The sequence below is a fragment of the Anopheles stephensi genome, chromosome 3 (assembly GCF_013141755.1).
Source record: "Anopheles stephensi strain Indian chromosome 3, UCI_ANSTEP_V1.0, whole genome shotgun sequence".
Classification (NCBI taxonomy): Eukaryota; Metazoa; Arthropoda; class Insecta; order Diptera; family Culicidae; genus Anopheles; species Anopheles stephensi.
This window is the reverse complement of record NC_050203.1, coordinates 2825408-2842017: the sequence shown is the minus strand read 5'-3', so window position 1 is coordinate 2842017 and position 16610 is coordinate 2825408. Positions and strand designations below refer to the sequence as shown.

The 16610-nt window shown below is 47.1% G+C and overlaps 2 protein-coding genes across 6 annotated transcripts in view; both read left to right on the top strand.

The window, feature by feature from the left end:
• The window catches only part of LOC118512953 (zinc finger protein 271-like), a 32177-nt gene extending 22687 nt beyond the window's left edge, over window positions 1-9490 (top strand). Inside the window, 2 exon segments of the mRNA XM_036058174.1 lie at window positions 226-303; window positions 9243-9490. Of these exon segments, the coding sequence (XP_035914067.1) occupies window positions 226-303; window positions 9243-9267 (103 nt within the window). The 3' untranslated portion in view covers window positions 9268-9490.
• On the top strand, window positions 340-16399 carry LOC118512952 (epsin-1). Of its 5 annotated transcripts, none has more exons than XR_004906378.1 (13): window positions 2041-2262; window positions 8774-9501; window positions 9954-10207; window positions 10302-10592; window positions 10667-10896; window positions 10965-11145; window positions 11213-11521; window positions 11590-11787; window positions 11861-12026; window positions 12100-12365; window positions 12448-12540; window positions 13766-14322; window positions 14758-16399. XR_004906378.1 is itself a non-coding variant. In XM_036058170.1 (13 exons), coding segments are annotated over exons 2-13 (2544 nt in total). In that variant the 5' UTR covers window positions 2041-2262; window positions 8774-9500; the 3' UTR covers window positions 14827-15746. The 5 variants fall into 5 exon arrangements, 4 of the variants coding, with proteins under 4 accessions (XP_035914065.1, XP_035914063.1, XP_035914064.1 ...); XM_036058170.1 differs by lacking the exon at window positions 13766-14322 and adding an exon at window positions 12895-13380 and having other exon boundaries at window positions 14758-15746; XM_036058172.1 differs by lacking the exons at window positions 2041-2262; window positions 8774-9501; window positions 13766-14322 and adding exons at window positions 340-358; window positions 12895-13380.
• Window positions 16400-16610: the final 211 nt, after the last annotated feature.

The window sequence follows — 16610 nt, the reverse complement described above, 5'->3', positions numbered from 1 at the left end:
AAGCAAAACCGGTACGCGTTGAAACGTTTTCACTCCGGCATCAGTGCTCTGTGCAGTAAGCTGTTGGCGAACTCTACCGCCCACTATAAACGGTTTGACGGAGTTTGCTTCAGCCACGCTGGATGGCAGCTGCAGCCAGGCGTTCGTATGTGTGTGCGTCAATCTCACATATGAATGGAAAGAAAGCAGCGCACCAACACCAACGAGCAACGCTAGCAAAAACCTGCAGCAGCAGCAGCAACAAGAAGGGCGAGTGTGTGGGCTATCCTTCAAACGCAACACTGACCCAAGAACGACGAAAAGGTACACAGAGCTTGTTGGCTGTCCCCACGGTAGTGCACGCAACGGGATTAATAATGTACGTAAAGTGAAACAAACGTGAAGAAAGATTGCTGTGTTGTGTGAAGCTGTGGTAAATGAAGACACAGCGCAGTGATTTATTTAGGTGGGGAAAGTTGAACAGAAATTGCGAGAAAGATTTCTCATTCCGTATTTACGCGATCGTGTATGCGTGTGCGTGTGTGTGTGCGTAATTTTCGGGGTGGTGTATAGCAAAGTAGGCGACGCGTTGTGAAAGCTGCTGTTTCGGACAACCGAACCGTATTAACGCAAAACAGGAAGAAAGTTAGAAATAAATAGTTTGTTTCGTGCGTGCCGTGCGTGCGGCTGGCGAAGGGTGTCAACTGGGAAACTAAAAATCAACCTCCCCGTCACCTACTCTGATTGGTGTGGGAGAGTAGTGCGGGTGACGAGTGGGGTAGAAAATATAGAGTCAATAGGAAGATTGCTAATCCAAAACTCCAAACGCACAAACCATCACATCTGTGACACGGCGTAGTGATTCAATTCCGACGCTAAATCGCCAGAGTTCCAGAGGCAGAAAGATCGAGGTTAGACGGCTCGGTGAGCATGTGAATCAAACATATCCCCCATTCACGAGAAGATCTCGCTGCATTCCTCAGTGCAGCCAGTGGGTTGTTGTGTTTGAAGCTGTGCGCCACTGTATGCGTGTGTGGCAACGATGACGAAGTGCTGGTATGCAAGTCATCTTCACGATCGAGCGGAACCGGACGACCGTGGGGCAGAAGTCTTCAAACGAGTGTTTTCTGGTCACTTTATCGTTTGACTTAGAACGGGAGTTTGGAGGACGAAACTTCAAACTCGAAAAGATTCTATGAATGGCTCAATTCCCCTATCCATTTACCGCTATTAGTCATCGTTCCTAAGCGGTATGGAAGAATCTGGAAAACTGGTCAATAGAAAGGGCGACAGTATGTTACATAGTATCAATTACTGTATGAATCTCCTTCACCCCAGATGCGGCTCGTAAACCGGCACTCTGCCCTAATTGTTTAGCATTTTAGCCCACCCAGCCCCCCACCTCCCCTTTTTAACAGCTTCAATCTGGGTAGAAACACTACGGCCCAACGTTTGACGCACAGTTATGATATACGAAAGAAGTTCACACATCTCGCCACGGCACAGTTCGTGCTTGTATGCGTGCGTGAGTGATAAATAGTGTAGTAATCTGCGACTTCACATCGCGTAGAATGCCCATCACATTAGCACTGCGCGCCTACTACTACCGCCCAGCCACTGCACCATGACGACAGTCGGCGGCGACGGTTTGTCATTGTCTGATGACAGTTACCGAGTTGTGCAGGACACGAAAGCAGTGAGTGTGTGTGTATTTCAGGAGCGCCAGAGAAAAAGGGATCCACTTTAGTAACAAAAGCGAAATGCCGAAGAAAATGACGATAAAGCGAATGTAGAATAAAAACAACGTTTTCAAGGACAACGGTTGGACGACGCGCGCGATCCGAGGACCGGTTGTGTTGTGTGGAACCGATGATACTTTCATTCATTCCTTCGAAGTATTCAGAGTGTGTGTGTGTGTGTTTACGTGCTAGTGTGCTCAAGTTGTAATTTTGTTTTTCAATGGGACGCTGTGTGTAAAAAGTTTGAATAGTAGTAATTTTCAGAAATGTAGCTGTTTTTTGGCAATGTGTTTTCATCTTGTGCTTATCCTTTTCACTGTAGAATTTCGAATTGATTGCTAGAAAAAATATCCCCGTGTTTGTAGCTATTTCATTAACAAAATTGAAGCCGTGTATGTGTTTGTGTTTAACGGTGCATTGTTGTGTCTGCTGGGTGTAAAATCAAATCAGCAAAATAGTCGAGAAATTTTTGGCGTTTAACGTGTTGTGTGCACACAGGACAGACGGTTTGAAAATCTGGCCGTGCATCGTACTGAAACCTAAGGTAAGTGGGTCAACACTTTTCATTCCGACATAACAATGTTGATGTGCTGTTGGGAAGGATGTTGTGTTCACAAGTGTGTGCTGCTTACTGTTGCTTATTTGAATGCCACATAACCACATTAACATTAGGTCCAAACCAACAAAAATGATATGTTTGCACGCGTGGCTCGATCTCCTGTCGAATAGTTGATTTCGGTCTTCCCTCCCTTTGAACAGCCCGACGTATTATCTTTGATTAAACTGAGGGTTTGAATGATTCATGCAATGAGGTTAAGGGTTCTATCTAGGACAGTGTCCGGCTCTTTAGGTGGCCTGACTATTACGTTCTGTATCGAATCTCATCTGGACTGCTATCTTGGTGGTGAGATTGTTTTTCGGTTTAGCTCGGTGAAATAAGTCTAGTAGTCAACGATCTGCAGTTGCAGTAGGCTGTGTATTCACTTCCTGAGTTCCATAGTACCGTAAATCCTGCGTTTAGTGTCCAAACGTGTTGAGAAACCTCAGGTAGCCGTGTGTGGAGCAGGAACGTTCCTTCCCCATTCCAAGGCCAGTAGTACTATCGTTGTGTGTGTTCCACTACCATCGTTCAATTAAACCTGTAATTTTGTCTGTAGCTCCCCGCCCCGTTTGACTCCCCGCCACTGATCGATCGATAATACATTTATCGAATGGTGGTGGTCACCGTCGCTTTAAGTTCCTTCCTTCCTTAAATACAAGCGGTCACCGCAGCTAAGCTAGGCAACAAACAAACTGGTTCACCTTCTCGCGAGGACCGCCGATTGGTTGCCCGCTTTGAGGTTGAAGCGTTTTTTTTACCGGTAGTGTACACACGTACTCGGGCTACTTCCGGTTCCGATGAGTACCACTATCCCGCTAGAGGGTCTATCGGCATAGCTTTATCGTATTCTGATAAACCGTGATGTGCTGAGGGTGGTTCGGCTAAGCAAGGGAATTTCATGAGATCGCCGTATTCGAGGGTGAGTTGAAATTGCGTCATGATAAGGCAAAAAAAGAGTGCCCCCAAGAACCGTTTATGTACGCGAACGCGTTGGAGGGATGGATGATACAAGCCAGAATGCAACGCATGCACATTATCCCGAGTATGTAGACGGTACTAAGTGCAACCGACGGACGGGTGTTGGTTGTTGTGCACGGGAGGACACATCACCACGATTTGGTTCATTTATCTACTCGTCCGGTGTGGCACGTACCGACGTACCGAGCAGCAAACGTGGGACACAAGGACAAATCATGCCTGCACCGGCACCGCACCAGCAGCATGCGATTGTGGCGGCCAAACCGGCGTCAGCGTCGTTCCGGCGTCACATCATTCTCTGAAGGTAATCGCATTTCGCACCACGGCGAACGTTCGCAAGCTGAGCGTGAATGTGTCTGTGACGGGCGGGAATTTCCATGGGAATGAGTTTTTCTCGGCTGAAGATGAAAACTGGCACCCTTTTGTCGTCCCGGTCGTCTGTTTTTGCATCTCGCAAATCATGAATGCTCGGTGAGAAGACGAGAGTAAACGTTGGCCGTTTAATCACCCGGCCGATTGAAAGGAAAATTTCGCACTCGAAAAGTTTCTGCCCGTTTTGCGGGAAATTTATTCAACAGACATTAAGTAAGTGACCTTAGTAGAGTCGCCGCTACTTGCACAACTTCCGTTTTCGATTTACCTAGTTCCCGGGAAAAAAGCTTACGTCATGAAGCGTACGTCTTTGTTTGTGACATGTTTTTCATTTGCCGCACGTCCAGTCATTGAGACGTGCAACAAGTATCTGATAACGCGATGTTTTGTATTAGTATCAAATTGGAAACCAAATGCTTAACACCTTTACTGGAGACATCACCAATACTTGGGGCAGGAGAGAGTCCAAACACACAGTTTGGACACCACAGTTTCCAATAGATTATGTATGTTAGATTAACATTAGTGGTCCTTATCTTATCGATAGGTAAGGGGGGGTTCCTCTGGACGATTTTTCCAGAGTGCCTTTCGAGGTAGTAGACGTGCCTCGTCGAGAATCGATAAAACTATAATCTTAGGACACGGGCTAGCCTGGCCGTCTGCGCAAGGTTTTCTTCATTCAGATGATAATTTAATTATGCCCTACCGGGGAGGGCATTTCGTTTTTCGCGCAGACTTGGTCTTCATTGGCCGTCCACTGCATTATAGTTTGATGCAGTTTAAGCATTTAGTAAGCCACCAGAAAAAAACTCATTTAAATAGCATTATAAATCATGGAACTCGCCAAGTTGGTGGTGCCGTGACCAGGATAACTGGGAGTAACAAATGGCCACACGCTCCTTCCTTCTCGCATGGATAGTGTTTTGCACCGAGGGTGCGGTTGATTGCATGTTCTTCGATCATGTTATGCTGGCACTTTGTCCACAAGCTTGTGTTCGTGTGTTTGTGTGTGTGTGTGTGTGCTTATGTGGATTTAGTTCCCCTTTTCATGCTTTTTGCAACGTGACCGAAAACGCAACACCCGTAAACTGTTGAGCAACTAATGGTAGAATGCAAACGCCCGATGGATGGTGGCGGGCAGGTTCCTGTGGAGAGTACGGTCGAAAGTTGGTGAAAGTCCGGTTTCGTCGTCTAGGGCGTTCGTCGGTTTTTCTTCACTTTTTGTTTTTTTGCACAATTGCGCATTAGACGGCGCCAATGCAGCTGTACCGGCCACATTATGAGGATGATTGTTGTTTGGACAACGATTCGTAACACTGTTCCGTGAGGGGCTTTCAGCTCGCTGTGGCTGGCAGGAAGATCATTTATCTATGTCCTAATAATGACTGGAGCATTAGGTTTTGTGTGTATTACTCACCCGAATGCACATTTCGCAATGCAGTGTCACATTTGACGGCGTGATTTCGTGAAAACAGACCTGGAGGCGAGCAAACGTAAAAATCTGTTGATAAGAAAACCAACCCCTTGTGGTAGAAAGGCGGGTCGAAAGGTATCGAAAAATGACGACTGGTTCTCGCCATTACCCACCATTGGGTGGTGCCAATCCCAATGCCTAATGCACGGGTACCAGGCCAATAATCCCTGTGGGGTTGGATTTCTGTAATGAGATAGCCAGCTCCAGTGGAAGGAAGGAACGTTGTGGGGAGGACCAGAGTATCGGTGAGGTAAACCACACATTTTGTTGGCTTGGAATTTGTGTATGTGCGCCCCATGCCCTTTCGGGGTTGTTTGTTTCCAGTCGATAAATAATTGTAGCCCCAACCCCTCCCCTTCCAGTTGGTGGATTATTGGGAAGTGTGGTTCAACGTGCCACTTTAGTCACACGGAGGCTATTTCTGTAAAACGGGGGGTGTTTTAATCAGAAGGACGCAATTGACGTTAGCCGACACCTTTGGGCCATTGCCTTTGCCACCTGCAGTTGCAATATCCGGGGAAGAATACAGTTAATAGCTCGTTAGCAGGATTAAGTGGAGCTATTTTCAGCCTTCAACATGTGAGTGGAATTGCGTCTTTGAATCGGTACAATGTGTCCTACACGGGCTCTCCATTCTCTATCTCGTGCTACATCTCGCAAAGGAGTCAACCGTCTTGACATTTCTGATGCCAACTCTACCCCACATCTTGTGATCTTTTAGTTTGGTTCCAGTTTTCACTCGCTTTTCTCAGAAAATAAAGACAACCTAGAACTTAAAATAAGGTCAGCATACAAATCCACCGCTTTGTACTCCAGCCCGTCTGGGGCAGCACTGTTTGGCGTACGAACGAAAAGAAAACAGGTCATGATGCGCCTTGATGATGGTGTTCTGATGATAAAAAGTTGGCCGGTTTCTCTCTCTCTCTCTCTCTCTTCTGGCTGCCTGCCCGGTGACCTTCCTTCATCCCGACAGCATCGTCTGGAGATGGTTTATCTTGGTGTTTTCGGGAGCGCCAGGGGAGAAGCGCCGATCGCAAATTAAATTATCAGCTACGATCGTAAAAATCGGTTCATGAAACATTGTTTGCTGGGCAGCAGAAGAACGGTAAGCAAAGGGTACAAAAGAGGTTTGAAGCAGCTGTTTGAAGCGAGATTTACTATCGTCTGACGATGAAGATGGGCGAAGCAAATATCTTTGAGCTAAATGAAAAAGGGAATCCCATGCTTTTTTTCATCATTTTGAAGTGAAGTCTGCTGGAGGGTTTGGAATCATTTGGACAAGAGTTAGTTGGACAAGATTTTGACGGCTCCACTGGATGAAGAGTAGCTAGTTTGCTTCAGTAATTTTGCTACGCCGCGCACCAGAATCTAGTTAATCTTGTGCTAATTCCCTAACCGCTTGGAACCAACTGCAACAATCAGCATTGAATTATCTTTTTTCTTTGCTAATGCACATGTGTGTGGCACTGAGAATAGTGCTTTCCTCGCGATTTTTTATTTATTCTCAGAATGGAAGGACACATGCAAACCCCCGCCTCCTCCTGTAATCTCCCTATGCTTCTAGCTCCCTTTCTGCACCTTAATCTTGTGTGTTCTCCACCTTCCACCAGCCAAAGCAGTGGCAAATTAAATTATCCTTTGTCGCGTAACTTGCTGCAAACGTTGTCCCGTGGACAGTGACGCCAAGGACAGTGAGCTCTCGGTTGCACCGTGCTCAGTCATCGACAGTGGCGCGTGCCGAAAGGAGGACCTTCGGTACTAGGGACAGGATAGCTTGCTGTCTTTCGGAACTTGATGATCTAAACAGGGGAACGCAAGTCGCAGTCTAACCAGTGATAGCGAGAGTGCAGCTCATTTTTGCAGTGTAAAAGCCAGCCTTTTCGTTTGCGGAGAAGTGGTATATTGAGATAAGATTTGTGCGACTATTTGTGAAGCATTTGTGAACCTGTGAGCACACAAATAACTGGGGAACAAAGACACCAAGCACACCCTGGCACGTTTGTTCCGCCCACAGGGGCGATAAGGGAGTTATCTTTCTGCAGGGAAAGAAGATAGCTGTCCAGTGCTGTTGCTTCTTACGGTGTGTGTGGTCTTTTAACAGCGTTTAGTAGTAGTCAGTGTGTGGCAGTAATGTAGTGTGAAAGATTCCGATCGTTGCGTTGAATCAAGCGATCACTTCCGGTTAACGCTTGCAAATCGCGTAAATAAACGGGTGGCGTTGGGATACACCGAAGCAACCGCCGATCGTACTGATCTACTGATCTACATTCTTCGCTGCAAGCTAGTAGTAGTATGTGCTGCTGCGTGTGTCCTTGTACGTCCGCGTTCTGCCTTCTCATCTTCATCGCGGGTGTCAAGACCGGCAAGACAGCGTGCACAGAACCGGATAAACGGGTTTTTTTTATTCTGCGGTTTGAGTGTGTATGTTCCGACGGATGCTGTCGGGGAGGATTTTTTGTGCAGCTATGATAATTATTTGTTTACCATGCTTAGATTGTTTCGTTCGTCTGGCGTAAACTAGACGGAGTGGAGATCTCGCTAGTGAAGGGTAGGCTGCTTATCTTGGTACGGTTGATTGCTGAAGGAAGTGTTTTGCGAAGGACTTAATATCGGTACTGCGTGATCGTGATGTACTTTACCCTGGCGAATATTTTACAATTCATGGTTGGAAAATGGCGGAAAATATATTCTTGCCGCTTTTAGGAGATAAGTAAGATAAGCAAGCTACTATCACACACAAAGCCAGCCAAGCTGGAGCTTATCCACACGTGTTTCTCCAACTGTCAGCAGCCACATCAGCTTCCCAGATTTTTTTATATACTACGAAAATGGTTACCTCCATAACTGGGATTTTATTGCATCGTCTACGAATAGGCAAATGGAAGTGGCGAAATAGTTTTTCGAACGAAAACCCGATCCGCATAAAAATCGCCAACACCAGCCAGCAGCCAGCAGCCAAGCGCTCAGCGAACCGTGCCCGAAATGTGTACCGTTCATGTGCTTTTTGTATGGCATACACACGGCTTTACTGCCGTCGGTGGACGAGGGTGGTTTCTCCAAGGTTCCACCACCACCACCACCATCAACGGCATTCCGGAGGGCTTTGACTCCGAAACCCGAACTGATGCGCCAGGCGTGTTCACTGAATTGGTGCTGCTGCTGGTAGAGGAGGAACTCGTAACTACAAAAAAATATATATACGCAGACTAGTTGCAGCTCAAAGTCATATGCAGGTAGTGTTGGAAGGAGTTCTGCAGAACGCAGTAAATAAGAGGGGGTTGAATTACTATTTCCCCGTTGTGGGAACGGTTGGGTTCGAACGTCGGCAAAACTTCGTGGTCTTGGCAATAGTGAGCACGTGCACTAAACTCTTAAATGAAGGCTATTGATCGTGCAGCTGCAACTTTGGAACGTGTCAAATGGGACACGGGGGAGGTTCAGCTGTTCCGAGAGTTTGTTTACTTTGTAACGCTAAGATTGATATCCAAACACTCTTAAACTGTTTAAGGATGATCCTTCACATGAGATTTAATTGCTTTAATCTGATTTTACACCGCTTACACCATTTGCTTACCAACACCATTTTAGTATCATTAATACCGTTCTATTTACCTTTCTACCTTCCACCAGTTGATAGAGCCTTACCACAGCCCCAGACCCAGAGCTGCAGCGGACACTGTGCTTAAAACACGCATCCAAAGCAGCACGAGTGCACCCATCCGCAGTCGCCGTATAACAGTTTACCATCCTGCTGAATGCTGAATGTGCCACACGGTGCATGATCAGTTAGCTGCTAGTGCTAGTGCTAGGATCACCATCGTTGTTCCATCCTCCTCGCCAACCTGCATCAGGACATTCGATCAGCCACGATCAGCAACCACAGTGCCGAGCAGCTAGCTAACTAAAACAGAACAGATGAAGTAGTTTCTGTTGCGACTAACACATGTTTCCGTTGATCACAAAAGCGACCATGCTCTGTTAACGCTAAGTTCCATCAATTGCATCAAATATTCTGTTCTAAGCTTTCTTTTCGTTTCTGTGCGTGTGTGTTTATTTGTTTCCTTGTTTAAAAATTGTGTGTTTATAACCGCAACACCAGTAGGAAGATTGTTTTCTATGCATAGTTGAATGCGAAAGAGTGCAAGCAGAAAACTTTACCCATCAAATTGTACAAGTGTACTGTGCAAAAGTGTTCTGTTGAACGTGCTGAGTGCGTGTGCGCGCGTGTGATTATTTTTATTTATACCAACAACACCACCAGACTCATCTGGTACATCCATCCGGGGTACACAGTATAGCTTCCGGAGGGGTTTAAGCTGCAGTTAGTAACGACCGGAGGAAAGCAAATTTCGTCAAAAGTAAGTTTTTTTTTCGATAAGTTTGTTTACTGTTTGGCATGCAAGCATGCGCCTGATTCTTGCTGCTGCTGCTGCTGCTGCTGCAGTGGTGTAATTGTGTGTGTTTTCGTTGTCGACATAACTTAATTATTTCCAAGCTGTTCAAGCCACTTCTTCGTAAGGAAAGCGTATTTTCTTTGCATTCCCGTTATGGTCGAACGTTTCCGGTCGCTTCTATGGCGGGCCGGATAGTTAGCTGGCTTCAGTGACATATTTATAACCCTAGTTGTTGCGGGGTTAAGTAAATGTACAGTTTCGAAATCGATTCGAAGATTGTTCCAGTGCTGTCTGAACGAAAGGACATAAATTTCACATGTCCGATAGCGTTAAGCTAGTACGAAATGAAAAGATTTTTGCTCTAAAATGTTTTACTAACTTTCGGCTTGTTTCATCCACCGTTTTTGCCCCGCCAGTGAGGAAAACTGACACACAAATGAACGTAGCTGGTATACGTCGCAACATCAAGAACATTGCCCACAACTATTCCGATGCGCAGGTGAAGGTACGGGAGGCCACCTCGAACGATCCATGGGGCCCATCGTCCACGATCATGGCGGAAATCGCCGACCTCACGTATAACGTGGTGGCCTTTTCCGAAATCATGCAGATGATCTGGAAGCGCATGAACGATCATGGCAAAAACTGGCGACACGTGTACAAGGCATTGGTAGGTCTAAAGCTCCCGGTAGCTAAATCTCCATCGAAAAGTAGCTAATTATCAACCTTTTTGTTTGCTCCTCTCCTCTCGCACCTCCCTGCAGCTTCTGCTGGAGTACCTCATCAAAACTGGTACGGAGAAGGTGGCGCAACAGTGCAAGGAAAACATCTACGCCATCCAAACGCTGAAGGAGTTCCAGTACATGGAGGAGGGCAAGGATCAGGGCATGCATGTGCGGGAAAAGGCAAAACAACTCGTTTCGCTGCTGAAGGACGACGAGCGGCTGAAGAACGAGCGGGCACGTGCGTTGAAGGCAAAGGAACGCTTTGCCCGAACAGCCAGCGGCTTCGGTAGCGATGGTTCGATCGATGGCCCAACACAGCGTGACCCAAGGGTGAGTAAGAGGCTCAAAGGGCGAGGGTTAAGCAAGGCATATCAAACTATTCCCCGCTCTTACCAAATTTTTAGCCACCAAACTGGGGCGAAGGTGAACCGATTGCGGGTGCCGCTACGAGCGGCGTTGGAAAGCCCGTATCGGAGATTGAGTTCGTACGACCGCAAACAGTGGGCGAAGAAGAACTGCAGCTGCAGCTGGCAATGGCCATGTCACGGGAGGAAGCCGAACAGGAGGAGCAGAAGCGTCGCAGCGACGATGTTCGATTGCAGTTGGCACTCAGCCAAAGCGAGCAGGACTTCAAGTTAGTTGCGGTGGCCGGATGAGCGCGAGCAAAGACACTAAACATTGGTAATGCCCTCATCCTTGCAGGAAAGATCATGATCCTAAGGCACCGCAGGAAGGCAGTAGTGCGCTGGTAGACTTGCTGGACATTTCGTTCGGCGCGGCCTCGATTAGCAGTCCGTCGCAGCAACCGCTTGCCGGACCATCCGGTGCTGGCGCACCGATAGATCCGTGGGGAATGCCCGTTGCAGGCGGATCACGACCAACGGTAGGTTGGAAGAAATGCTCTACTGATGGCAAGGAAAGCTTACGCCGTTCGTTCTTCATCTTTGCAGACATCGGATCCTTGGTCAAGAACCTCATCCCCACCGGCGGTAGTGGATCCGTGGTTAAATACAGCGTCCGCTCTACCTACGGCCGACCCGTCCACCTCGAAACCACCGTTGCTGGGAGCGGACGCTTGGCAGCCACGCACGCAATCGCCCTCGGTCACGTCCGGATCGTCGGTTGAGGGATGGTTGCAAAACGGTGCTGGTGCTGGTGCCGCCGGTGGTTCGACGATGATGAACGGTGCCGGGGCTACGAACGGAAACCTTGATCCTTGGTACAGCAAAACGAATGCTGTTCCTCTCGGAGTTACTGCGGTATGCTTCCCGGATTTTTTGCTTCGATATTTGTATTTCTAACTGAGCATTTGCTTTCCCTGTTGCAGCCTCCTCAAGCAACGGCAGCCGATCCTTGGCAGGCAAATAAACGATCAACGCCCGTGCCTACGGCCGGTGCTGCCGGTGGTGACCCGTGGCAATCGACTGCATCCGCTGCCAAGCTCGATCCTTGGGCTCCAGTTAGTAATAACTCTAACACTGGCAGTGTAGGCGATCTGGAAGCGACATTCGGTGGTGGCAGTGCGGTAAGTTGCTATACCCAAGTGCGGTCGAAAAATCGGAAGACGACTCACGATATTATTTTTGGTTTTCTTTTAGCCTCTAATGAATCGACCTTCGCCTGTCGGTGCGATCACTTCGCCGGTATCGGACCTGGATGAGTTTGACATAATAACCAAGCGGGCGGCCAGCAACAACAGTAGCAGCAGCACCAACAACAACAATAACCATAATGCCGCTAGCAACAATCTGAACAATAACAGCTGTACGTACGTATTTGCTGCTAGCTCAATCAATCGCTAACGTATCTGGGTTTGCATTTTGTTTTTTCCGTCCAGCACTGCTTTTGGGAGATCTAGATCCACTGTCATCCTCCAGCTCGCCCAGCATGGGGGCGACAACGGCCGCGAAGAAAACTCCCCAATCGTTCCTCGGTGAAAACTCGGCGCTGGTAAATCTGGACAATCTAATCAAACCGATGCCGAGCGGTGGCGGTGTGGCTGCATCAGCCACGTCGTCCGCGGCATACAATCCGTTCGGGGATACTGGTGGGGCCGGTGCTGCACCCGTACAAAAGAACCTATTCCAGCAAAATCAACCTCAGGTAGGAGCGCCCTCGAAGGCTCGGTTTGTGTTATCGCAAGGGTTTCCAGCTTATCTTACTATCCACCGACGTTACGTTTCAGGTTCCGTCCATCAATCAGTTGAAACAGTCCCCGTTTCCAGTGACGCTTAATCAGGATCCTTGGGCACCGGTTTCAAACATGGCCACAGCGCAAGTGAGTATTCTTGAGTAGCACGCAGCTTGTACCTTGAACTTTACGTAATCCAGAACAGCACTAGGTTCAAGAGAAAGAGAGATGCATAAGAGTAAGTTTAAAGGTGGAATTTGTGCGAAACACACCGAGTGTGTGGTTGTGTGTGTTTCTTGTTGTCCATTCGTCACCCATCTGTTGTTAACCATACTCATCGCAAGCCAAAACCTGACACCGCATGGGCTATGGAGCGATTGTTGTGTGCGAGTTCGCTACAATACCATTTTCTTTCTTTGTCGCACACGTTTTTCCTTTGCCGTGCGACGTGCCTCGCGTGCATATCGCTGGAACATAATCAATCATTACGCAACGCAAAAGCAACCTGACGAGGACGAAACGGAGTGCTTTCCGTACCCACCGGTTGATGTGAACGCAAACAGCGACTATCCGCAGCAACAGGAGTGGCCAATGGCCACAACTAACCGCATCCCGGCAGCAGCGAACCTTAGCGCGGAACACATTGACTGTCGTCTGAGCGGTGATACTGGCGTCACCGGCGAGGATGATATTTTTAACACCAACTACGCTATGCTTCCTCCCGCCTCGGGTTCCACGGCACCCGGTAACCTTGAACGGCATCTGACCGCGGCCCAGCTGGACAGTACGCGTCCGCTGCGTCAGCTGTACGATTTTCATTTCGCCGTGGATGAAGATGCGCTCGATGTCGTTAACTCTGGGCCGGTGGCCGGTGGTGGTGGTGGCACTGCTTTTGCAACCTCTGACGCAATGAACCGTAACGATAACCACCGGCAGGGTGCTAATGCAACCTTTACAGACTCATGCCACGCTAACAACAACTATCAAGTGAGTCTAGCGAAGTGTGTTGTTAGGAGGCTTGCGTTGTACCGTTGTCATAGCGATGATCTCTGGCATCAGGCTCGTCTAACATCAGTGGTAGCTTCGAATTGTTAGTTGTAGCAGGCACACTAGTACATCATACATCTTCGAGATAGAGTGTGTTCCCGGGATTTTGAGCTGGATTGAGCCTATTTAACATTCCTTCGCCATGTCGCTCGAGCAAAGCAATAACATAAATATTTTTTCTCTTCTCTTTTTACACTTAAAATACTCGCCTCTACCGCTCCTAACAATCTTCTGCACCTTTACGCCTGTACCTATTGCTAAATTAACTGAAAATCCGGTGAAATCTGTTCTCTATCTGTTTTCCATGCATATTTCGCCCATTCAGCACGCCACGTCCAGTAGCAACGGAGCTTGGACACTAAAGTAAACGTCCCGTAATCGATCGTGCTCGTGTAGAGAATGCCCCTGACCATTCCCTTCAACCTCCTGTTCCCTGTCGTATCCCCTTTACCCTCCCATTCCTCGTTCCAACTGTCCCTGTAGGTAGTAATTGCTCCGACCTCGTAACGTGATTGGTGATTTTGGGCAGTACGGCGCTCCTGTATAACACGCTTGTGCTTGTGCCGGGTGATTGTATGCCTTTGTCCGGGAACGGGTTGTGGCCAACATCACAACAACTCTCCACACGCATCTCAACACAAGAACAACAACAATCGCAACCCAAACGCTGTGCTGCTTCCTTCCTGCTTCCGAGCCAATGTGCGCTCGTCTGTCCCCATGTGTGTGTGTGTCTGTACGTGTGTATGTATGTGCAAGCGTTTTTTATGTAATGCCATCAGGAACATCGGGCCTGCCCGTGGACAACAAAACCGCCCGTGGACACACCCCGTACATCCCGCTCGCTCACAGTACAAGGCACTGTATCGAAAGTGCCCGCTTCTGGTAAAGTTGTTCATTATTCGTCCATCATCCGTTTGCTCACAGTTTCATTTGTATTATTGTGCGTGTGTGTGTGTGTGTTTTTTTACCATCTCTGCTCATCCTTGCTTCATCTGGTTCTATATGTTCTTTGAAACTTTTTAGTTCTCTAGCCGTTGTGGCTATCTTCTTACAACGTATGCATTTTTTAAAAAATAGACTAATTTCGGATGCAACTGACCGAACCGAATGAATCCCCGATCTCTCTCTTTTTTTGCATTTTAAGTAGCTTCTACACGTTACATTCATCACCATCAAAGCACCAAGTTTATAGTTTATATACGTATTGTAGGTTTAAAGTTTTATACATTTTTCTTTTTGGAGAATCCTTTTTCTGGACCTTTTTCACCTTTATCCACCCATATTCTAACAAACGATTCTCCTGGTACCACTTTGCAGGCCAACCTAAACAATAACAATAGTGCGCCGTGGATGAATCCGCAATCGTCGAATCCATTCCTTTCGTAACAAGCCTAGCACCCAGGAGGATAGGATGTGCATATGATGGCGCAGCGCATACCGATCCTTTCACACACTACCACGAGAACGAGAACGAGTCGTACTGGGGAGACCGGTGGGGGGATACGGAGATGTAAAACTGGGGACACGAATACAGGTTGGGGAGAGAGAGAGAGAGAAACCCGCCAACTAACCAAACATTGTTTTAGAACAGGGTAACGGAAGCAGGAGCGGAAGGATGAATGAACCACACCACAAAACCGTAACAACCCAACCACAGACCACAGATAGATAGAGAAAACAACAAACAAAACTGGCAAAAAAAGGAAGTAGTATACATCGAGCTAGAGCTTTTAATTTTCCTAAGAGCCCGATCCGCGAAAAAAGGGTTGGCCAGAAGAGGAAGGCTTGCTTGCTTGCTTGCTTCTCCACTGTGGATCGAGGGCGCATCACTTTTGAGAGTCATTTACATACGCGCCGATTAGCTTTTTATGCTGATTAGCGCGCCAGCTAGCCAAAATCGACGGACATTAAGAACTACTTAAAACGAGGCCATGTTTTCGTTTCCGCTCAGCTCCCCCCGTTCAATAGGAAGCAATTTGTAGCAGGTCGATGGTTTCCACTAGGCCGTGATTTCAGTCAACCAAGGCTCTCCCCATACTTTAATCGACAAAAGGTGGAAATGCGTTGAGCAACAACGATAACGATGGATAGGTGTAGCAACAAAACAAAACAAGAGAAAAAAAACAGGAGATCGGCGAACAAGCGACCGCGCGCTAGGAAGAATTTAAGCAAATTAATGAAAAAATGCCTTATTACAGTTGAGAAACGGATGACGTTCGTTGTATGAAGAAAAAATGTAACACACTACTACTACTACTACTACTACTACTAAATGATAAAGCAGAGGAACACAATGATACCACAAAGTAGGAAGAATCTTGCGTTTGATTGTTTTTCAAAGTGCGGAAACGGAAGGACCCGCACGACCATGCCCCGAAATGGGCTAACTCTGTCTGTTGGTTGTTTTTAGGAAACATTGGCTAGAAAACCAAATGCTTATCCTTTTTACACTTTTGACCAATCGAACCGGTGTTTTAGAAAGCGAAAGTAATTATTGTACGTGTTTCACGACTGTCTTTTGTTTCCCTGGCCGTGGGAAGCATGAGTGTACACAATCTAATTTATTTAACTTGCTTCCTCGGAACAACGGGGCAAACTACGTGGACACTTTGGCTTTGGCGTTTACCTCTTGCGTTTGCTTCTGCCACTCCTGTTCCTTCCGTTTCGTCGCTCTTTGCTGTATTATTTATCGTAAGATAGAGGAACAACAACAAAAAAAAAACGCGGATCGGTTCATTTATTGCGGTTGGGTTTAGGTATGTTAGAGCTCGTCCGCGAGCTAACCTCTGTTTAATTGCCGGCAACAAGGGAAAGAGAGGCGACCCATTTATATAGCAAAAAAGAAGATAATCCAACGAAGATTGTCCACACGCGCGTCCTGATTCATTGGGAGTGGGGCTGTGTGGTGGATGATTGTGAGACGAAGAAACCAAGCTTCATCTTTCTAACAAAAAAAAAACACACACACACACACACACACACATTGTTTGTATAGGATAAACGGCAGGACTAAAAAGGAAAAATCATCAAAAAAAATTATATATACATGAGCAAGTGAAATTATATATATATATATATATATATATATATATATATATATATATATTTTTTAAACTCTGAATAAATCATTAATTTTCAAACTGCTCTGGTTAATAAGTATTTCCGGAAAG